The sequence below is a fragment of the Malus domestica genome, chromosome 06 (genome assembly GCF_042453785.1).
Source record: "Malus domestica chromosome 06, GDT2T_hap1".
Lineage (NCBI taxonomy): Eukaryota > Viridiplantae > Streptophyta > Magnoliopsida > Rosales > Rosaceae > Malus > Malus domestica.
In genome coordinates, this window is record NC_091666.1 from 5,046,695 (window position 1) to 5,069,800 (window position 23,106).

A 23,106-nucleotide genomic window follows, 5' to 3' on the forward strand; every position below is an offset into this window, starting at 1 on the left:
CAAAAGCTTCACACACTCTTGATCAAGATAGTGTGAAGCAAAACCAATTTATGGTGCCAACAAGAGCTTCATCAATAGAGGTCAACCACAATTCTTAAAAGCTTCACACACTCTTGATTAAGACAGTGTGAAGCAAAGCCAATTTATGGTGCCAACAAGAGCTTCATCAATGGAGTTTAACCATAATTCTCAAAAGCTTCACACATTCTTGATCAAGACAGTGTGAAGCAAAATCAATTTATGGTGCCAACAAGAGCTTCATCAATGGAGGGCAACCACAATTCTCAAAAGCTTCACACATTCTTGATTAAGACAGTGTGAAGTAAAACCAATTTATGATGCCAACAAGAGCTTCATCAAAGGAGTTCAACCACAATCCTCAAAAGCTTCACACACTCTTAATCAAGACAATTCGAAGCAAATTCAATGTATATGGTTCATCCAAACATTCGACTGCTACAAGGTGTGGCTTGCATCACAATCTCTTGCTCAACAGTGTGGAAGCAAAATTTGTATATGTTGTCTCTCCCACATTTTCAAATTTCTAGTTTCCAAAAAAAAAAAAAAGGGAAATTCAACGAAGCTTCATCAATGGAGGACAACAACAAATTCTCAAAAGCTTCACACTATCTTGATCAAGATAGTGTGAAGCAAAATCAATTCATGGTACCCAACAAAAGCTTCAACTCCAAAGCTTCACCTACAAAGCTTCAACTCCAAAGCTTCACCTAGAAAGCTTCAACACAAAAGCTTCACCAACAAAACTTCAACTCCAAAGCTTCACTTACAAAACTTCAACACAAAAGCTTCACCCACAAAAGCTTCACCCACAATAGCTTCACCTATAAAAGATTCACCCATAAAAGCTTCACTAATAAAAGCTTCACCCATAAAAGCTTCACCCATAAAAGCTTCACCCACCTACAAAAGCTTCATCCACAAAAGCTTCACCCACAAAAGCTTCACCCACCACAAAAGCTTCTTTGGGCCTAACAACTTTCATAACAAATATATATGAATGAGGAGTTTTGGGCTACCACTTAGAAAGGAAAATGGTGAAGTTTTGTTACTTTGGAAACTTGGCTACTAGCAAGACACTTCCTTCGTCAACTCCCTCGACCGGAGACTTGGGGGACTCCTAACATATGCTACTGCACCTTGATACTCGGAAGTCTCACGACTACTCAGTGACTTGGATTTTTTCAAGACTCCAACTGAGAAGTTTTCCTCACTCAGGAAATTAAGGGAGCACTACCCCAACCTACATGCTTCACTCACAAAGCTTCAACATACAGGTTTCAACAAAAGCAAAAATTCAAAGAACTTAGTGAAGAAGGCATTGGTGTATTTAACACAATACGTTAAAATGAAGCAAAGCTTGTTTATTGATATCTCCGATAAGTTACAAATATGTACATATACATGAATCAAAATAAACAAACAAAAGGGAGCCTTCACAAAAGTTGCTCAGGAGAAGTCTCAGCAGTCGGCAGAGCCCCAGAAAGAAGAGGCACCAGAAGATGATTATTCGAAGCTTCAGTACTAGGCAGAACCCCAGAAAGAGGAGGCACCGAAGGTTGATCATTTGGAGCTTCATTACGCGGTACAGCCCCAGAAGACGAAGGCAATAAATGCCTTTGGAACAAACCCACAAACCTCTGATGATCAAGTAAAATCTGACCATTAGATTCCTGCAGCTGGTCGAGCTTCCTCTTCATGTTTGTAGCATAGTCATGTGCGAGCCTGTGCAACTATTTATTCTCATGCTTGAGCCATCTGATCTTCTATTTGAGACTTATCACTTCAGCCGCCAATGATTCAACTTGGCAGGTTTGAGCAAATAGACGTTGGACCATATTAGACACAGAACCTGCACACTGAACACTGAGAGCCAGAGAATCCTTAATAGCCAACTCATCAGACCGTTTGGAAAATAGTTTGTTATCTTTGAGAGTGAGAAGGTTCCTCGCCACCACCACAGCGGTCATATCATTCTTCATCACAGAGTCCCCAACGGTAAGAGGACCAGTAGGGGATAAGAAGGATGGGCACCATATGTTGTCTTGAGAAGGCATGGCTGCCTCTTCACCAAAGTTTAAGTCAAAACGACAGTTGGATGGGCCAGACATTCTCAGAAATGATGAAGGAGAAATAAGGTGCAATAAATCTCTGAAGTAAGGGGAAAATTCCTACAAGCAATAACTCTCTGAATGTACTTCTTGCACACAATTGGTGCCCTTATAAAAGAAAGGGCAACATGGCTGTTGGTTCAAAAATCGAAGAGGCACCACTCTCCGGATTTCGAATAGACACCACTTTCCACACGCAACATCAGCTCCTTGGGTACCACGGATAACTTTGCCAAAGATCTCTAACAAAGTTTAGACACATAAATTTTGAAGGTCCAGCTACCCTACTATTACCCACAAAGGTAAAAGAACATCACCATTGCTTGATAACTAGAAAGTCTCAATGTGTGTCAACCTCCGTGCTCCGTGGTAAGGCAGACTGGAAAAAAATGCCCAACCTTTACTCACATTCAAGAAAACACTCCCAACAAGATTGCTTGCTCAAAAATAAAAAAGGCACCGCTATCCGAATCTCGAGAGCCAGACTCCCAACAAAATTACTTTCTCAAAAATCGAAGAGACACTGCTTTCCGAATCTCAAGAGTCAGACACCCAACATGATTGCTTTCTCAAAAATTGAAGAGGCACCGCTCTCCGAATCTCGAAAGCCAGACTTTTAACAGGATTACGTGCTAAAAAATCGAAGAGGCACCGCCCTCCGAATCTCGAGAGTCAGACTCCCAACATGATTACTTTCTCAAAAATTGAAGAGACACTGCTATCCGAATCTTAAGAGTCAGACTCCCAATAGGATTGCTTTCTCAAAAATCGAAGAGGCACCATTCTCTGAATCTCAAGAGCCAGATCCCTGATAGGATTGCTTGTTCGAAAATCGAAGAGGCACCGCTTTCCGAATTTCGAGAGCCAGATTTCCTTGGATAAAGCTTGTCTGCAATCTTCACACGCAACATTAGCTTTCCAGATACCACATACCACTTTTTCAAAGTGCTCTGACAAAGTTAAAACACGTGAAGCTTGTAGCTCCTACTACATTGCTATGACCAAGAAGGGTAAAGGAATAGCACTACTACTTGTTATTAGGGAGACTCCTATATATGTTGACCTCCATCCTCCACAGTCAGACAGACCTGCAAATAAAAAAAAATGCTCAACTTTTCTTCACATCCGAGAGGGCACTCTCAGCAGAGTTTCTCGAAATACTCAGCTTCTTTTCTTCCCGATAATACCTCTACAAACAAGCCACACCAGAGTAAGAGTATCTCATATCATCAGGGTTAAAAGTAAGAGTATCCCATATCATGCTTTTTCCCTATCTTTTCCTTTGGCTTTGTTCTTACCTGTAAGACAATAAGAAAGAGAGCAATCAGTTAGCACTTGGAATCAAGCTTCCAGTCAGGAACTGATTGCCTGGAACCCATTGCCTGATTACTTACCTATCATTGCTCTTGAGTACTTATCTTCAACATCTTATGCTTTTAGAGAAGATACCGCATCTGCCTGAGGACTAGATAAGGCAAGTGAGAAGGATACAAGGAAGTATGTGGAGACAAGTGTAACAGAACACGTGCCGATATATCCACTACTTTGTCAACAGCAAAAGTATCCCATATCATCAGGGGCGAACGTACTCTAGATTGATGGACTTGTTTTGACCCTCAAATTCTTGAGTCGGCCTTATACTTTGGAGGAAACCAGAAAACCCTCCAGCCCAGTTAAAGAATAAGCCTATGGAAAGTAACTTCTTCAAAAGAAAAAGTATCTCATATCATTTCTTCTCCATTTGCTTCTCCTCATCCTTGTTGCTGTTGATGACACAAGGAGAATGAGAACAATCAATTGGAAGCCGAAGTCAAACCTCCGATCCCAGTTGCTTGCTTGGAAGTCTGATTGCTTACCTTGTCTATTACCTCATTTGGCAAAACTCCTAGCTCGACGACTTGGGGGACTCCTACTATAGGGTTTGTATCGCACTTGACCAAGCCTGAAACTACAAGTAAGCTTCAAGTGAAATTGATACATTACCTTGTGCATGTTTATCGATTAAAGATACCACCTCTGGATGGAGGAAAAGTACTTCCAGAGAAGATGCCACATCTACTTATGTGACAGATAAGGCAAGTGAAAATGATACCACACTTCGGTACTTAGAAGTTTCGTGATTACTCAATGGCTTGGATCTTGCAAGTCCCCAACCGATGAGCTTCCCTCACTTGGGAACTTAGGGGAGCACTATTTGTACCATACTTGACCAATCCCGAAACTACTGAGCACCGGTCAACGTTATACTGTCAAGGACCCAGAAGAGTTTCCCTTTAACTAGGAGCCTAATCACAGCGCGACACGTGTCGACATCAGAAGCCAATCACAACACGACACGTGTCAATGTCAGAATGAAACTAGAAACTCTCTTCTATAAATAGAGATCATTCTCTCACAATATTTCCTAATGTCATTTGTACTAAATCATTCACTAGTACTCACTAAAGGAGAGCTTGAACCTATGTACTTGTGTAAACCCTTCACAAGTAATGAGAACTCCTCTACTCCGTGGACATAGCCAATCTGGATAAACCACGTACATCTTGTGTTTGCTTCCCTGTCTCTATCGTTTACATACTTATCCATACTAGTGACCGGAGCAATCTAGCGAAGGTCACAAACTTAACACTTTCTGTTGTACCAAAGTCGTCACTGATTTTGTGCATCAACACTTTCACTTGGTGATTTTTGGTGTCGTTTTTTTTTACAAGTCATGTAATACCTTGAAAACTTAAATATATGAATTATATATTCATAATTATGAATATAAGGAGAAAATCGGAAAAAAAAATTATTTATGCTTATGAAAATAGAATTGGGAAAGTTTTATAATTTACGAAGTTTAAAATTTGGAAATTTATTATTTAAAATTCAGAAACCTTTTGAGGTCACAATTTATATTTTTGAATAGAGCTCGATCTCACGAACGTGTAGGCGCAAACCGTTCGTGAAATGGAGTTGTAACGAAGAAGTTATTAACAATTGAAGTTACAGATAAAATGGTCATTTGATCAATATCTGGAAGGCTCCAGATTTGCTGGAGCAAGGATCTGAGAAACCACGTGTGTGGCTATGATGCAAAGGGAAGAAAGAGAAAGGGAGAGTCACGGGCCAATCATAGGGGGAAAAGGAGGGAAAAGAGGGAAACAATTGGGGGGGGGGGGAAGAAGAAAAGAAAAGGAATGGGAGGGTGCGGGTATTTTCCCGACCTGACCCGGCAAGAAGGACCGATCCCCTTCGTGGTGTTTTACAACGAGATTGCCACCACCCATCACTTGGGAACACTTACCCTTCCTCCCCTCTAAGTACACCAAAAAACATAAGGGTTTTGGAGATGGTTTGGTGATAAAACACCCGTGTGTGTTGCGGCCACCCTTGTCCGAATTCCACCAATTGTAAAATGTTTCCCTCAAATTACCACCATTACTAGACTTCCCTTGAGGCCTAGAACAAAGCCCAAACAACTGTAGGGGTGGCGGATCACTGGAGGTAACGATTCGAGGCCACACATGTATAGGGTTTTCAGCGGGTCTAGGCCAAATTGGAGCCTTTCTAGGCCAAATTGGAGCCTTTCTAGGCCAAATTGGACTTGGCCGCAGGTATAAAGCTGCTCTACTCTTTGAGACCTTCATTTCTGTAATTTTTGAGACTTTTTAGAAATAGTTGAATTTTTCCGACGAGTTGGGGTGGTCGACCACCACCAGCAATGGCGGGTGCGGCGGTGCACGGCCAGGGAGTCGACATTAGCTTTTTATGCGAATTTCGTTATTCTAATTATGCTTTTGAGATCTAACTGTTGTGGGTTGAATATTAATACGATTGTGGTATACGTTGGATTTAAATGAATATATTCGGTTATGGTTTGAATTTTGGAAATGTGAACTACAAATGACTTGATACCTGTTTAGGGTACGTAGGCAGTCTAACGAGACGTTAGATGCAGCCATAAAATAAGTGAAATTAAATAACCGAGAGTTAATATTTAGTTGGAGTCTTGATGTAAGAGAATAAATTGGGAATAAATTGGTAAGATAATTGAATAATGGTATGTTTGGTGAGAGAATTATGGTTTAGACCATTTTGTGGAATTAAGGAATTAAAAACAAAGAACCTTAACCTTTGAATAGAAAATTATCAAAAGTTTAAAGTGGGCCTATCATCAAAATTATTATTCGAAATAAATTATTCGGGGCTGGGGTGTTACAAGTCGCAAAGTAAGTTGAAACATCAAAACTTTTTTTATTGAATTGGATGAACAATTTATTTTTCATAATGTCATAATGCATTACATAATAGTTTTTTCAAACACCAAAACTTTTTTATTGAATTGGATGAAATGAGATACAACTAGGTAACCATAATAGCTTTTTCAAACAATGAAACCAAACCAAAACTGTTTAAAATCAAACCAAACTGAACCAAATGATTTGGTTTCATTTCGATTTTAGCCTCAAAACCGCACCGAACCAACCAAAACCGCACCAAACCGAACCGTGCCCACCCCTAAATTTAATAATAAAATCCGGGGACGAGATTTCACATTTCCTCTTCACTTAGATTTCATAATCATCAATTAATTTGAATCTCATAACTAAATCACATATTTAAAAATAATCACGGTATTACAATTTATCAATATAATTTCGAGTGACACGTGCTAGTTCATGACCAACTTTCTAGATTTCCTATTTAGATTTTGTCAACATGCCAAATCTTCTCCTTTTATCATTTTTCATATGTGATTTAGGGTGACACATGTCAGCTCATGAGCAACTCTCTGTATTATCGATTAGATTGTTGTTGGCGTTGTACCTTTTATCTTTAGCGTTACATGTCAATTTTCATATTGTTGATGAAACAACAATCGGAACTAAGTAAAATAAATACAACAAATTATACAAATATCAACATGTTAATACGAGATCGTTTTAAGATCATTAAAAATCAATAAAGTCCTGCTCTGAGCAATTAGACCAGCACCACAAAAATATATAGAACACCACTTCAACCCAAGCACAGCCCCATGAGCTAAAGAACAAGTGGCCGGTTTTCTCGATGAGTCCCGATATAAGGATGTACCTCGAGCGCTAAGCCAGAGTGTTGTCCTAAAAAGAGATTTTGGGATTTTGGGGTTGTGTTGGTGTTGGATTGTCGGCCTTAAATTGAGTTTTATTGATATTGGGCCTAAAATGTTGGTATAAGATAGGTTTAAATTAATTGAATATTAAAATAATAACAAATAAGTAATACATGGTTCATACAGTTTTTACAATGTATGAACCGGGACTGAAACCGATTTGAATGGTTTGGTTCTTGAAACTAAGTTGAATTTTTTTTTTTGTCAATGCAGTTTTTTACGCTTTATTTGTTGCGATTCGATTCAATTCGCGGTTCCATGGCTTTTACACCCACCCCATTGGTGGGTGACTCCATGGCGAGAGGAGAGATGAAAGTATAGGTCTTCCCAGTGAGCGATTTGGTGCAAATAGGGAGTGGACAAGCTAGGTTAAGAGGGACTGAGAGGAGGGGATCAGAGAGGGGGGAGGATGGAGGAAGGGACTAGATTTGTTCAATGATAAGGAACAAAGAAGAAAAAGAAAAGGGACGGAAGAAAAGAGGAAAAACCCACCACTGGGTGGAGGAACTATCACCAAAAGGATGGAGGAGGTGCCACCCCGCAGGGCAGCAGAAAAAGCCAGCAAACGATCAGAAGAGAGGCCTTTTCCTTTCGTAGCAGTCAGTGGAATTTGATTAACTTATGTATTCCATATAGTTTGAGATTAATAAGAGATCAAAGTGGCACGCAGCACGAAATGAAATGAGAAGAGGTTTGGCCACCCTCAATATGAGGGAGCAGTTTCCTTATATTTATAATTCTTTCGTTTCCTCCGATGTGTGATTGACTATTTGATAAGTTTTATACAGTTTACCTCCGGACTGTGGAGTGTGGACTAACGGAAAGATTTGTAAACCCATATTACGGATCGAATACAACCAAACCATAGAAAATTATATATATACAGCAGAGGATGATAGAATTCATATACTGCAGCATTTATTAGTGCATGCATATTAGGGTTTATAACTCTAATGGAGATCACTTACTTGTAGTAGAAGACATCGAAGCCATGATTTTGTCTCCTCTTCTCTTGGATTCGAAAAAGGATCTCAGACTAGTATATCACAGTAAGAACCAACAACCCCGAGAAGAGAGACCAATCATATACATATATATGTATGTATGTATGTATGTATGTATGTATGTATATGTATATATGTATATATTTCATAATTACATCTTCCTTTCAAAGATGCGGTTGCCACCAGTTTGCTTGGGTTTCAACTGCTGTAGTTTCAAATTGATAACCACCTTAAGTTTCCCTCTAATATGGTATTAATCCGGTGTATTCCATATTATTGAGTCCATATAAAATACAACCTTTTTACTTAATATATTTACATCTACATTATGGTTTAATGACACTCAAACATAAGTCATTCTTACCGTCGATTGTTGTCTTGATCAGTATGTCACACCTTCAATTTCATATGTTCCAGTAGGTTTTTACCGTCGAGTTTGCTGGTTACGACGAGTTTAATATACTCCTCGCTGCTTACAGTCTTGTAGTTTGCTGCATTATCCTTGACAAGATCTGGCAAGGGACCAATTGCGGTCCTCAGATTTGGGCTGTGAAATGCTGCAATTGAAAGCCGTTCCCTTTCTGTGTTCACCACAGCTCTGTGCTCTATGCTCTTATACTCTCCATTACTCATTATCTGCAATAACAAAGTAATATTATCTGCTAAGTGAAATCTACTCGTTAGATCAGTAGTTATATATTCAGTTACACATAACTCATCATATAATGCAGTAAAGAAATGTGTTTCATGTGTCGTATAATCGTATTCCACTCAATATTCATCGTATACCTCAATGATGTCGCCAATGTTGACGATGAATGCACTGGGTACCGGTTTAACGGGTACCCATCTGCCATTTTTCTTGATTTGTAAACCTTGAACTTCGTTAACTTGAACTAATAGAGTCAAACCCACAGCATCTGAATGTGGAGTGAGACCCATAACCCTGCTAGCTTGCTGACAGGGTGGATAATAATTCATCCTTAGACCTTGCGTTCCATCCTCGAACATGCTTTCCATCTCCTCTGAATTGAGCCCCAGGTTCTTACATATCAACTTCCATATATAGAGTGTGACTTGTTGAAGTTCCTCTGAGTACTTATCCAGTGTCTCCCTAATGTTAGCAATGTGACCAGGAAGAAGTATGGCTTGTTTACTAATCACTAATCAAAATGAGAGGAATTGAATTGATGCGGAATTGGATTGGAGAGGAATCAAAATCAAATTCCTATGAAAGGTGTTTACTAAATTGTCAGGAAATGGAATAGGAATGATGTTGGTTTTATATAAGTTGTTTACCAATTCATTTTTGAATTGGAATCAAAATCATTTGATTACTAAACTCCCCTTGGTCTAAATGAATTATTTTATGTGATAATTAGTATAATTTAATTTCATACCATCTTAACCCATAAATGATTGAATTTCTATCACTTTATAAACTCATTTTTTTACTTTTTTTTTTAACCTTTTCAAACCTAATTTTTTTACCCACCCCCCCCCCCCCCTCTCCCCTACAAAAAAAAAAACTTCCCAAGCCAGCAGCCAAGTTTTCTACCTTTTGAAACCTAATTTTTCACCTCTTTTCTCTTCTCCTCGTATCATTTATCAGTCCTCACCAACCGCTACCGCCACCACTCTCTCCCTCCCTCTCCTTCATTTTATTTTCTGTGGATCTTTCATCATCATTTTTTGCGCATCCATTGATCTCACTCGCGCGTCGCACCTCCATCCCCACACGACTACAATGCGACAACCAAAGAACAACCAGCTCACTACGATATCTGAAGATGCCCTAGGATTCTTGAGATTGGTTCACTGTGGCACGGGGAGGTGAAGGGGGTGTAGGCAGAGAGGTGTGGGCTTGTTGATTTGAGTGGCAGATTTGGAGTTTTTAGGAATTACATGGGGTTATAATGGGTAGAAAATTGTATTCCAGATTCCTCCCTTGTCCCAGAATTCAAATGACACCTCCTACTCAGGAGTTCAATTCCTCCAAAATCAGGAATTCAATTCCTACCTTTCAAGTGGACCCCACCCATTTTGATTCCTCCAAATTTTAGTAAACACAAGAATAATCCGTAATCGGAATCATACTCCGACTTTTGATTCCGATTACAGACACGTAAACACGCCCTTAGTTCAATGGATAAAAAAGGAAAAGTAAAAGAGTTGAATGTTCTTTCGTTTCAGGTTTTGAAGTTGATTCTTAATGAAATATAGATGCAAGTGGCTCGTAGCTCAAGTGGTTAATTAAGAGCATTTACCACTACACTAAAGGTTTTGTTATTGAATGCTTGATTAGGTCAAAAATGCTCGTAGATTTACACGATTTACCTGAAAGAAGTGGGGAGGGTAGGCCAGAATGTGAGATTTCTGAGGGAGAGTGGTTGTGAGAGAAGGAAGAGCATGTCTCCCCAGTCAAGTTTTTGGTCTTCAGAAACTACAAAGGCTTGGCCATAACCTTCAATATGATTTGGCAGCTGTGCATAAGCCTTCTTTACTTCTAGTGGCAGCTGGAAGAACTCCTCGGTGTCACTCTTCATTTTCTTAATCACTTCTTCTGGTACATCATGATTGATCAACTGCATCAACGATGCAATTTTATATCAATGTATTGAATTGCGATTGTAAAACCTTATGAGTAATACAAGACAACTCAAGTTTTGATTTTAATGGAGTATTGAACATATGATCTTAGATGCAAGAGTGAATGCTTTTCAACTACTTGCATCATGATGAATTTAAAGATGAGAATTGTAGAATATGTATACCTGAAAGAAACCCCATTCCTTACAAGCCAAATGAAGTTTGGCTAATTCATCATCGTCATCATCATTAAGCTTGTTCGTATCGACAACTGGAATTTGAAGCGAGTCCTCAACGGAAGCTGGCTCATGTTGGATTTCAGGCCGGATGTATCGGGGTGGTATTTCTTTTAAGGTACTGGAAGCAAGAGCTTGAACATTCTCAACTGGTAGAGAACCGCCCAAGTCTTTTCTGCGGAATACTACCTGATCAGTTTCCATTCTCACACCACTAATCTGAAACTCTCAAATTCTGTTGTGTATATAAATTATGTACTTTGTGGACGGCATTTATAATTTATTTGATCTTTTTATTTAATTTGTGAAAGCTTGTCTACATATGGCCTGCAATTCGTGGATTGCTAGTTTATTTTCATGAAAGAAACAAAGATGCTCCAAACGAAAACAACATAGAAAAAGAATCTATATTCGGCCAAAAACGACAATTTCTCCGGCCTCAGTCTCTTTCGCAAACACATACAACCCCAACATTTTTGTTAATTCGACCACACTTATGGCAGCGTGGCAATATATTTCTTATTAGATGACCCTACAAGTCGGACCACACGATTGACATCATTATAATTCGAGTATTATTTAAATGTTGTAAGGGGCTAAGAAGTCATAAACACAGTCATAGATCAGCATGAAATAGTAGAAATACAACATAAACTAATATTAAACACTCAGAGTCTCTGAGCTCCCTCAACCTCCATGCATTTCTTATTAATTAGGTGTTGACAAACCTACAATTCTTTCTGATCTCTCCATGGCTTCCGGTGAGTACATTGATATTTCCCATCTTGATCATCGACTCTGCAAATGAAGCGAAGAACAGTTTCTCATTGGATGCGTAAGCCCACACCAGCTTCACTATCTCCCCTTTATCATCTTGTGTGACCAACACATTATCAGACCCCAGCAAACCCTTTCCTTGGAGTAAGTTGATGTAATAATGGTTGTCAAATCTGGTTGGTGTTTGATGATCCAGCGGTGCTAGTTCGTGGTCCCTCCCCGATTCAGGGCATATGGACCTTAAGATTCTTCGAAAGGTTGTATATCGCTTGTATTTATCGTGCAATTCATATTCTCCTCTCAGCTGCACATCATACACCCTCTGCCGGAAACTCAAACATTGTGCCTCTCCCATTGTGTGGCTACCTGATAAGGCAACCAAGTCTCTTATATCAAGGCCCTGTTGTTTGAAATTGGCAATGAGAGTTTCTAGAGAGGAATTCGGAGGAGGGATGAACTGGTTGGCACCGTTGAAGCTTGCTTCCAGTGAGTCTCTCCTGCCTAGCCACACATTCCACCGTGGTCCGCCTCTCTTTTCATGAGAAGAAAAAGGAAAATGTGCAACGAAAGAAATACAGTTTGAGAAACAGTGTAATGCTACATGTACCACATTTACTGACTATATTTTTGATCGATCACACTAAAATTTACTGCAAGTTGTTACATATTACAACATTTGTTCAAGAGAGGAACGTACCAGTGCAACAGCATCACGGGCAGCCAAGGCTAGAATGTCAGCACATGAAACTGTTCCTGGACAAGCCTCTTCCAGGAGATACTTTATCTCATCAACAACCTTAAATCCTCGTAAAGACTTGCGGTTGGGGCCGGCTTGTTTCTCACTTGTTATGCCTCCATAGCTATCCAAAAGAACAGATGCATCGCACCCCTAAAGAATCGAAAACATAAACGAAAAATGGAAAGAAGGCAAAAAGTACGTAAACATTTGTTTTTCCTTATGCATGTAATTTGCTATGTCTCTCATCACATATATTTAACTCCGCAAAAGAGATGGAAAGAGGGAGGAAGAGAGAGAGGTGTAACCATGACGAAACAATCATGAAAGTGCAGTCGAAGGAGCGAAGCAGCCATTCGAGGATCTTTAGCCACTGCAACCGCAACACTACGGCTCACAATCTCTTCCGCCAAAGGGCACTGTTCTCTATAGTAGTCAAGAACAAGAGGTCCATCTTCGTCACTCAGCGGTTCAGTGCCCTGCAAAACTACTGCTGCCAGTACTAAACTCAAGAAAATCCTCCACATCATTGAAAAAAACAGGATTAATATCAAGTAACATCATCTATATGCATATATGTATATATACTAGCTTAATCGGTAGCTAGGTCTTTCAGTGACGTTTTACTCTACTTTGCTTCAAAATGTTTCTTATCCATATTTTCAAACCAACTTTAACATAAAGACATTCCCTTTTTAGGTTTTATTAAAAGTTGATGCAACTACTCTACCTAATTATATCTCCATAAGGTTTTACAAATTTCATAAGGCAAGTTGTTTCAAGGGTGTTCCAAAGGTCGCCAAGGTCTAGGTTGCACGAACACGAACAAGGATATTGTCTCACGCAATACAGTGATACGCTAAATTTCAAAAAATAAGGACACGGACATGGCTAGGACACTGTGAATAAAATATAATAAATATTACATATACTCAAAACAATATTTTGAATCATAATATAACAAAGTAAATAGAGAGAAATAAGATTGAAGAGAGGACTAAAAAGATGACTGGACAGAGGACTAAAGTGGAGGCGCCCGAGAGAGGAAGACTAAAAGAGGATTGAAGTCTAGAGCAAAGGTCGGGGTAGTCTTTAGGTTTTAGAAGTTTTGATATTTATAAAAATGCCCAAAATATATTGTTAATTTTACAAAGATGCCCCTGTTGTGTCTTGACAGTGTCCAAACCATGTTGGGGGTGTGTTCAAGGCATGTCAGGGTGTTTGACACTCTGACACTTCGGGGTTTTGGAGTGTCCGTGCAACCTAGACCGAGATTGCTTTGTATTTTAACTTTTTCACATGACATTGTGTGATTAGTTTAGAACACCGCCACCTTTACGTTTTCACTTTGGACTATGCCTAGATCCACCAATTAAGTTTAAGCCCACTAATAGCAAATAGTACGCGTGGAACACTAGCTCTAGTTCTGCCACCAGAAAGTAGCCCTTTTGTGCCTGATTGAAGAGAAGCATGATTCTTTACCGACTTGTAGCTCAAGTGGTAGCGAGTATTTACCCCTACACCCGATGGTCAAGTTCGAATTTCCAGCTTCTCCGTTGACCTCTTACATTTGGGTGATTTGAAAAGCCAAGGTACACATCCAAAGCGAAAAAACATAGTGCAACTTCCATGTTCTATTAATCACAACCCAAATGTTCAAACTATACATAAACGATCGAAAAAGAGAGAACAAACAAACATCCGCAGACAATCTGTAGACCAATATACAAAAAATCGAACAAAAAAACACCACTGTTTAAGTTCAATATCTAAGAAAGAAATACGCTTTTTTTCTGTTGATGTTTGATGAATATATCTGTAACTTGGTGTTATCCTAGCTATTGTTTTACTTTTGCACACTGGTATGACAGTAACGGTGTTTGCGAGCAGCATCTTGAATCCAGTGTGTCCAAAAAGGTGTCAACTTTTCAACCTCGTCAGCATGATCCCCAATTTCCTCTCGAAAGATATGTCTGTTAAAATGGGCATGCAACACCAATGACATTATGTTTCTTGTACTGCCAAAAAGAAAGAAATGAAAAATGTTCGGTCAGCAACCATTCGGTTAAAACTTCTTTACCAGTTTACACAACAAAAGATTTTAAGTATTTCCTTGGTTCATATTGACCGAGTTTCCAATACTCTTCAGAAAAGAAGAAAATAAGAGATTCTCGAGCAAGTTACCTGGTTTCTTCTAATTAAGATTCTAAATCATCATATTCGTCCAGGAATATCTCAGGATGTACTGCTACGCTAGTACAATTGAGAGCTCGTTGCAGCTTCCAGTGATCTAGGACTTCAACTTCAACCATGAAGGTTGAGCTAACCGGTCGATGATCTGAAAGCTTTAGTTCTGCCCGCTTATAAGAAAGTTGTTTGATGCCTTTTCCCAGCCATAGTATGCGATCACACCTTTCGAATTATACCAAGTACATAATAGGAAACACTCATCAATTGTTTGATTCAGAATAATAGTAGGGTCTTTACAACGCCCCCCTCCCCAACGAAAAGAAACAAGAAGGAACAATTTCGGAAGCTAAATATATGATCAGAATTACAAACTGTATGAAATATCCTTAAGAACTATGTGTGCTAGAATTTTGACAGAAGTTGTACTTACCATGCTGGTGTTCTTTTCTTCTCTCCTTCTTTTGGATTCTCTCCAAAATATCTGTCAGAGTTGTTTTCATACTTGTAGGTTGGGGGAAATTGTATCACTCCCTCTTTCCATCCTTCGAATACATGCCCACTACGAAGTTCTGTGATTAGCTGCACATTTAGTGGTTGCATCAAGGGCCAGTTTATTATACAAGAAACTGGGGCTGTTTCTTGAACGTTCAAAAAATAGAGAAGACAGAAGGGTGTGGAGCTTATTCATGAAAAAAACTCTTGAGCAACTTCAGAAAATACTAGAAAAGAGAATGTATAATGTTCATACGTAGTAGAGTCTTTATCAACCCTAGAAAGTTAAGTTCATATGTGGACAACTTAACTGTTAATGTCCCATGAACATCAGTTTGCAGTATGTCACAGATACGAAAGAGGAAATCCACATTTCGACTAAAATGTTGGGAAACTATCTCGTATTTGGCTCAGAAGACATCAATCCCAAACATTTACAGAAACTGTTGAGTTTTGGACACAACTCCTGTATCTTTGCCAGGGTAAAATGAATTCAGACGTTTCACATACTGGGGAAAAATGAACTATGTTGGAATACTGAACATGATAGTGTAAAGAGAATGATGAGCACACCTGATCATTGTTGATAAGTTCATCCCATCGTTTGAGAGCAATGAGCCTCCTCGCCTCTGTGTCCGACATATTGAGCCGATAGTTCAAATCCCCAAACCAGAAAATCTGACTGCCAACAAAAGCACCCCGATCACATCAAATCACGGTTCAAGCACTTTGTGACGCAAGATAAGTGTATAAAGAGATTACACCAAATTCACTATCAAGAGATGGCATAAAAAACGTGTGTGTGCTTCTTTTAGATTGACAAACAGAAATGTCATGAGGTGGCATATTCAGTGGTTAATCTGTGTGCTTACTCATGAGATGGAATTGTCAGTGGTTGATCCGTATCAAAGACAGATGAGAAACAGGTACGCCGTACAATTTCATACACATCTGAGTTCCGCCTTTGCTCAGCCCCCTCCTTCTGACCAGAGGTCAGATGAGAACAAACAAAGCACATTCGCGATTGGTAAAGTGACATGCTAACAGAAACTGATCCCTGCTTCAGCAACCATGAATTAAGAAGATGGTCAGTTGCATTAAGGCAAGAACATTCAACATTGATGCAACATGATGCAATCTGCTCCAGATTTTTAGTGATCGAAAAATAAACATAAGCAGAATGGAACTACCTTGTTTCCCATGTAGCCCATTAGACCAACCCCAACTGGAGATACTTTCATATTGTTGATGTGTCTCCTCAACTTCTTACGTACCCATACAGACACATATATCCCTACCATTTGCTTGCTCACAATTCGCACATACGTAGAAGGTAATTTCGCGCCCTCATCATCGTCAATAAGTCCATTTTTCTCTAGTTCATATGGTAATTCATGAAAAGTATCATCATCTTCCTCTTCCGCAAAACTGTCAGACACATCAGACAGAGTGTCAAAAAATGGACGCATCTCTTGCTGCTCCACTGAAATTGACCCCAGCAGGTTCCCAGAGCTACCGTGCCATCGTTTCAATCCACCATCTTTTGGTGCAAAACCTTGAGGACTGAATATTAAAGGATTATCCACCAAACCTCCAATTCTTGCGGAACTGCTCAGCACCCGCCGCAATTTGGAGTTGGTTAAGACAACTTGAGGGGTTGCATCTAACGAAAGCTCAGGCCACTCTAGTCTACTGTCACAATCAAGGCCATAAGTTCTCTTCCAGTGTAAACTCTTTCCAATACTGAGTGCTCTGGTCAATTCGCCTTGTTTCAAGTTGCTACCATCAGTAGCTCCAACATATTCCTTGCCCAGCAAGCCTAACGGATGAGCGTTGATCACATCCACAAGCACATCAGCGACAGAAGAAGTTTTTGCAACCGGAGAATGTGGAGCACTGTAGCTTATGTGTTTACTTTCAGATTCCAAGGATCTGTTCAGAGTTCTTCGGATGATTGTCTCCCATTTTGGTATTGGTTTATTATCCTCTGCTCCCAGTACATTCCCAGCATTCAAAGGGACAACCTCTTGAAAACTGAACGATGATTAGTACCAATCAAATTGACATTTAAATTTTCTCTGCAGCAAAAACTTTTTGTTATAACTGCAGCATTAACCTTCAGCTAGGCTGCAATTTTGATATCAAATATATGCAAACTGTTTTCATGCTTAGACAATAATTGGCAATAGAATACACAATGCACATACTATCGGAGAAAATGAACATGCAGATAGAACAGAACAGGTGAGAGCCTGCCACAAGCATATACCAGGCAAACCACTTATCAAAAAGAAGAAACCACCGGAAACCTATGCCAAACATTAGAACTGCGACAAAAATAAAGAAAACTGACTAGAGATTTAATGCTGAAAACGCTTAAGGATGTACGGGATCAGTAGTTTCACCAATTCTGCTCTACTGCCATTTCATTTATCACAAATACCAGGAATTTGAAATGCTAATAAAAAGCTGAATTCTTCAATCCATCGGTAGCTGCTGATTAGCAGAATACATATATTTTAGGTGTGGCATGTTGTTTTGAAGCATGCAATTTACGTTAAAGTGCTACTTCCAAGAACTTTAGACAGCGTGTCACCAAATAGATGCAGAAAAATGCAGTTGTTGGGGATGGGGTAAAGAGAGGAAAGATCCCTGATGCAGCAATACATAGAAAGTATGTGCCTATGAGGATATATGTCAAGGACGAACGAATGACTTAGGGCCAACAAATTGAGAAAGTACTCACCCAAGAATGTAAACATCTGCAGATTCTTCGTTACATAACCAATCATCAATATCAAGATCTTCATCCGGAAGTCTTCCACCAACATTCCAAGTGCCTATTGTCACCCTACACAAAACAATGTCCCCGGAGGTACATTCGAGTAAGAAACATACTGGTATCACTTCTAGGCCGATGTTCCCAGCGTATAAGAATAACAGCCGAACCTCACATCCTTTGTGTTTATGTACTGAGCACGCACGGTTTCTGATTTTCCTCTCCGGTGTTTTAACTGATAACCCATAGACGGTAGATCTGAGCCAATCAAACAGTGGTTAAATTCTTGTTGAGATTATGAAAGTATGAAGCACAAGGCACAGATTGTAGTAATTATATACTCATAACATGAACAATTTACTGATAGAGCGATAAGCATTACCTGAAATCGGACTTTGGCCAAGGGAATGCTTCTCCCGAAGGCCATGATCGTTGCGTGTGTGCGTTCTTGCATCTCTATGAGAGTAAGCTGGAAGAAAAGAATAGCGGCAAAAACATGATTAAGCAACCACAGGATACTTGAGAAACATATATAATGTTGGAAGTAGGAAGCCGAAGCCAGAAACCATACCGTCATCTTCGCTTTCAGTTTCGGTTTCAGTTTCAGTTTCGGTTTCAACCTCGTCTGCACTGAAGTCATATTCCTTAGGCTTGATGTTTAACCATTTCTTCATCATAAGTGAAGGCCAAAAGGCCTGCAACAAAAATGCAACTCAACGAGATCAATAACTCGATTGAAAACCATGTCCTCGATCTTGAGATTCATAAAAGTATATATTCAACAGCAGAAAAAAAAAACAATTTGTTCATGAGAAAAGCATACCTCAGAGGGCTTTCCTCTTCTGCTTTTCATACTTGCCAGCTAAAAAATCTACCAATGACTACTTATATATACTTACTACAGACTTTGAAGGCAGAAGCACTTATGGAAGCAGCTTGCTTTCAAACGGAATCCAAGTGCCTCCTTTCCTATATATATTAATACTAATTATAAAAATACATAAAAAATATTTTCAAAACCATTAAAATGTAAAGTAGTTGACGAGTTTGTTTGTTTCCAGGCACAAAACAGGATTACTATCTTTCCAAAAAAAAAAAAAAAAAAAAAAAAAAAGAAAGAAGGAATACTATACTCAAAGGTCCTCCCACTCATCTTCTCTCACATCATACCAGTATTTTTTTTTTTCTGGTTCCTAAAACAGCAGAATATTTATATATATATATCGTATATATGTGTATATATACTGAAAAATCTTAAATCCCGAAAAAGATACCCACGAAAATGATGTCACTTTCATGATGACAAACTTGTAGTCATAAGAAGACCAACAAACATGCTGCAGCTATTATTTTCAGATTGTAAAATGGGAGGATAATACAAAACAGAAGAGTAAAGGATAGAAAAATAACAATAATACAAATTTTCATGACAAAAAACAATTCATTTAAAAATAAGAAGATGGTACCAAATGATAGAATAGTTTAGTTTATTACAATTGAATTAAATTAAGGTTTTTTTTAGCCAAAATGGTCCTGATATTTTCATAACACATAACTTTGATCCTTGAGATTTAAAATCAATAGAAGTGGTCTCTGAGATTGTCCATCATCCATTATTTTGATCATTCCGTTAAAAAACTCTGTTAAGTGGTCCCTGAGCTTTTTAATGGAATGACCAAAATGATGGATGGTGGACATTCTCAGTGACCAAGGTGATGTGTTATGCAAATCTCATGGACCAAAATTATGTGTTACGCAAAATCTCAGGGACCAAAGTTATGTGTTATACCCTTAACTTAACAGATTTTTTAACGGAATGACCAAAATAATGGATGGTGGACAATTTCAGGGACCACTTCTATTGATTTTAAATCTCAGGGACCAAAGTTATGTGTTAAGCAAATCTCATAGACCATTTTGACTAAAAAGCCTTAAATTAATATTGCTAATGTGCATAATTAAGGAGAAATTACACATAAAGTTAAGTTATATTGTGGAGAGACAATTTTTTTTTTTAATTTCATATAGGGATAAAACTTATCTATGTTGCAGGTGATGTCAAAGTTGTTTTGGTTGCCTTTGTATTTACAATTGTTTCCTATTATGTTTGAAACTCTTGAAAGATCTTGTATAATTGCTGGAATTTTGAAGCTAATCTTGCAGAATTGTTTGAATTTTGAAAATGGTCTTGCAAGATTGCTAGAATTTTGAAACTAATCTTGAATAAGTGCAGGAAAATTTAAAACTCATCTTGCAAAAGTACAAAAGATTTTGAAACTAATTATGTACATGAATAGTGAAATTGATCTTGTAGAAGTTTGTGAAGCTGATGTTGCGAAAATTAGGTTTTACGGATCTAAAATCAAATTTTGAAGTTTTTATAGATAGTGGGTTGAAATTTGTTTGTCTCTCTTTAAAGTGATTCAAAACTAGTGAAGTTTTATTTATATAATATATTTTGTGTTTATAGACAAAGCTCCTAATTACGAAAAAGAAAATATGAAAATTCCAACAGTTATTTATTTATTTATTTTTAAAAAGGGGTCATCTGGTGGCTTTGTCACTCCAATCCACCCTTTTGGGGGTTGGAAAGACTCACAAAGGCATCAGCCTTGTTTGTACCATACTTATGGCCTCCGTATTTAGACCTCGTATAAATACTCGGGGGATTCAAATGTAATTATGTAATAAATGAAGGGGCAAATATGTAATAAGTGAAGAGTCTTTATTCTATAAAAGGACTCCTTACTCTCCTCGTTAGGGGAGGTCAAGTTTAGGCCATGGGAAGAGAGAAAATAGGCTAAAGAGCACACTACCTCTAGCCTTCTTGTATATTCACCATTCAGAGTGAAACAATATCAACATCAGTGTGGACGTAGCCCAAACGTTGGGGTGAACCACGATACATCTTGTGTTCTTTACTTTCTTGCAGATTCACGGTCGGATCTATGTTGTTCCAAGACCCTTCCGGTTTTGTACATCAACATTTGGCGCCGTTTATGGGAAACAACACTAAAAGCTATGTCGGTTCTCTTTCATTTTTTCATCTCACCACCGTGAAAACTTCACGATCTTCACCGTGAATCTACAGAGAAATCAGAAATCCCAAGACACAAACCTGTTTTTTCCCAACACAGACCTTTTTCTCTCAACACCAGTTCGATGGCCGAAAAATCAAACTCCGGAGACCCAATGCGACGAAACCCACAATCTAAGAAGTAAATTTTCTGAGCCATTCTCTTAGTATTCGCAATGTCATTGTACGACGTGGCGTTTGTGAACTCGCAGCTCTCGAAACCGATATCAATCTTCGGGCTCCGTCTCTGGGTCGACATTGGAATCCTTGTTGGTTCTCTGATAGTCCTAATCCTTTTCCTCCTCTCCCTCTACCTCACCTCCTGTCATCGCTCCCGGGCCCATAAGGCCAAGCCCAAGCCCACCGCCGCAGACTTGCCCCTTACTCCAGTCAAATCGAAGGAAATCCAGGAAATCGTCAACGACCTCCACGTCGAGATCGGGAAGCTGGAGCACCAGGTGGTGGTGTATTCAGACCAGGCGACGAGCGGGGAGAGTAGGGGGACATTGAATAGCGGGTGCGAGATGGCGTCGTTTGGGAGCGGGAATGTGATGGGGCCGGAGCTGTCACATTTGGGTTGGGGGAGATGGTACACTTTGAAGGAGCTGGAGGCGACGACGAATGGGTTGTGTGAGGAGAAAGTGATTAGGGAATGAGGGTATGGGATTGTTTACAGTGGGATTCTCAGTGACGGGACTAAAGTTGCTGTCAAGAACTTGTTGAATAACATGTACTTTGTTTTTAACCGGTCATGCCCATCAGCTCCACCTTGCTGGTAATTATGATGAAAAAACTTTTGAGAAACATGGTTTGAGTGGTAAGGGTTTAACGGAACCATTCTTCATCAGTTGGGAAATCTCTCGAGTCTACAATATCTCGACCTTTCTGCCAACATTGGTTCGGTTGTCGAGAATCTCAAATGGCTCTCTGGTTTTTCTCTGTTGAAACATCTTAACATGAGTGATGTAGATCTTACCGATGCATCTCATTGGTTACAAGTAAACACACTCCCTTCTCTGCTGATAGAGTTACATTTTTCTTACTGCAAACTCACCACCACCAATCCGCGTCCGAGTCCAGAGTGAACCAAGATTTGAACCAGTACCGGTTCGTCGACAGAAACAATTTCCAGCAGAAGCAACCGCCGCAACAGAATGTGAAGAGCCATAATTTTTCCGATAGGTCCGAAGAGTCCCTGACGACTTCGTCTCAGGACATGTGGCTTTTGATTGCCTGCGCTCTGCTCCGCCTCTTGCAAATCGAAGAGAACAAAGTCGCTGTTCGCTGGCGCTCGGTTGCCTCACTACAAAGGCCTCTCGATGGTTGAATTCACCCCATAATTGATCCGTGGTGTGGGCCTTGCCGTATGATCCACCCCATAATTGATGAACTGGCAAAGCAACATGCTGTAAACCTACAATGCAGCAGAAAAAGAAAAAGAAAGAGAAAAGAAGAAGCAAAAGCAGAAAGCAAAAATAGAAAAAAGGGAAGAAGATAAAAAGAAGGAAAAAACAAACATAATTGCGGTGGTGATGACATGATTGCAGAGAAGGGAATTATGGGCTGTATAACCCCACCAGAGGGTAATCGTAAATAAAGAAAGAAGGCAGAAAAAAGGCAAAATGTCAGCAAGCCCAAAATAGTGGGCTGGAATGTTATGTGGAGGGCGATCACCAACTAGGTGATCAAAAGTACGTCCAGTACTCTAAAATTATTCGGCAGCCTACCGCTATTATCACCAACCAGGTAATCAAAAGTACGTCTAGTACTCCAAAATTATTCGGCAGCCTGCCGTTATTATCACCAACTAGGTGATCAAAAGTACGTCCAGTACTCCAAAATTATACATGAGCATCACTCATATCAATCATACACAAACATTCATGAAGCATCACTCATGTCAACATTCATGAGCATCACTCATGTCAACATCCATGAGCATCACTCATGTCAATCAACAT

General features: G+C 39.3%; 3 protein-coding genes across 7 annotated transcripts; all 3 read right to left on the bottom strand.

Annotated features, from left to right (window-relative positions):
- Nucleotides 1-8,481: 8,481 nt before the first annotated feature.
- Nucleotides 8,482-11,388, bottom strand: LOC103436930 (S-norcoclaurine synthase 1-like). Its single transcript, XM_008375382.4, has 4 exons — nucleotides 11,045-11,388; nucleotides 10,608-10,855; nucleotides 9,060-9,384; nucleotides 8,482-8,906 (listed from the first exon to the last, which is right to left on the bottom strand). The coding sequence occupies exons 1-4, from the start codon at nucleotides 11,297-11,299 to the stop codon at nucleotides 8,661-8,663; spliced, it is 1,074 nt and encodes a 357-aa protein (XP_008373604.3). The 5' UTR covers nucleotides 11,300-11,388; the 3' UTR covers nucleotides 8,482-8,660.
- A 259-nt stretch (nucleotides 11,389-11,647) lies between these two features.
- On the bottom strand, nucleotides 11,648-13,216 carry LOC103436929 (peroxidase 20). The gene is made up of 3 exons (XM_008375381.4): nucleotides 12,917-13,216; nucleotides 12,570-12,761; nucleotides 11,648-12,404 (listed from the first exon to the last, which is right to left on the bottom strand). The coding sequence occupies exons 1-3, from the start codon at nucleotides 13,136-13,138 to the stop codon at nucleotides 11,808-11,810; spliced, it is 1,011 nt and encodes a 336-aa protein (XP_008373603.3). The 5' UTR covers nucleotides 13,139-13,216; the 3' UTR covers nucleotides 11,648-11,807.
- Nucleotides 13,217-14,224: 1,008 nt separating this feature from the next.
- On the bottom strand, nucleotides 14,225-19,187 carry LOC103436928 (type I inositol polyphosphate 5-phosphatase 2). Of its 5 annotated transcripts, none has more exons than XR_011581918.1 (12): nucleotides 18,893-19,181; nucleotides 18,641-18,764; nucleotides 18,452-18,538; nucleotides 18,240-18,327; nucleotides 18,037-18,141; nucleotides 16,481-17,324; nucleotides 16,163-16,347; nucleotides 15,864-15,972; nucleotides 15,602-15,762; nucleotides 15,229-15,377; nucleotides 14,793-15,020; nucleotides 14,225-14,626 (listed from the first exon to the last, which is right to left on the bottom strand). XR_011581918.1 is itself a non-coding variant. In XM_008375380.4 (11 exons), the coding sequence occupies exons 1-10, from the start codon at nucleotides 18,920-18,922 to the stop codon at nucleotides 14,807-14,809; spliced, it is 1,935 nt and encodes a 644-aa protein (XP_008373602.2). In that variant the 5' UTR covers nucleotides 18,923-19,187; the 3' UTR covers nucleotides 14,225-14,626; nucleotides 14,793-14,806. The 5 variants fall into 5 exon arrangements, 3 of the variants coding, with proteins under 3 accessions (XP_008373602.2, XP_070679495.1, XP_028960318.1); XR_011581919.1 differs by having other exon boundaries at nucleotides 15,602-15,756; nucleotides 18,893-19,087; XM_008375380.4 differs by lacking the exon at nucleotides 15,602-15,762 and having other exon boundaries at nucleotides 18,893-19,187.
- Nucleotides 19,188-23,106: the final 3,919 nt, after the last annotated feature.

Coding starts and splice junctions, on each gene's coding strand:
- LOC103436930 (XM_008375382.4), bottom strand. CDS start 11,299: ATGGAAACTGATCAGGTAGTATTCCGCAGAAAAGACTTGGGCGGTTCT. Junction 10,856..11,044: donor AGGAATGGGGTTTCTTTCAG/GTATACATATTC, acceptor TCGTTGATGCAG/TTGATCAATCATGATGTACC. Junction 9,385..10,607: donor ACCCTCCCCACTTCTTTCAG/GTAAATCGTGTA, acceptor TGCTAACATTAG/GGAGACACTGGATAAGTACT.
- LOC103436929 (XM_008375381.4), bottom strand. CDS start 13,138: ATGATGTGGAGGATTTTCTTGAGTTTAGTACTGGCAGCAGTAGTTTTG. Junction 12,762..12,916: donor TTCATGATTGTTTCGTCATG/GTTACACCTCTC, acceptor TCGATTCTTTAG/GGGTGCGATGCATCTGTTCT. Junction 12,405..12,569: donor CCCGTGATGCTGTTGCACTG/GTACGTTCCTCT, acceptor TCTCATGAAAAG/AGAGGCGGACCACGGTGGAA.
- LOC103436928 (XM_008375380.4), bottom strand. CDS start 18,922: ATGAAAAGCAGAAGAGGAAAGCCCTCTGAG. Junction 18,539..18,640: donor AACTGAAAGCGAAGATGACG/GTATGGTTTCTG, acceptor CTTTTCTTCCAG/CTTACTCTCATAGAGATGCA. Junction 18,328..18,451: donor TGGCCAAAGTCCGATTTCAG/GTAATGCTTATC, acceptor TGATTGGCTCAG/ATCTACCGTCTATGGGTTAT.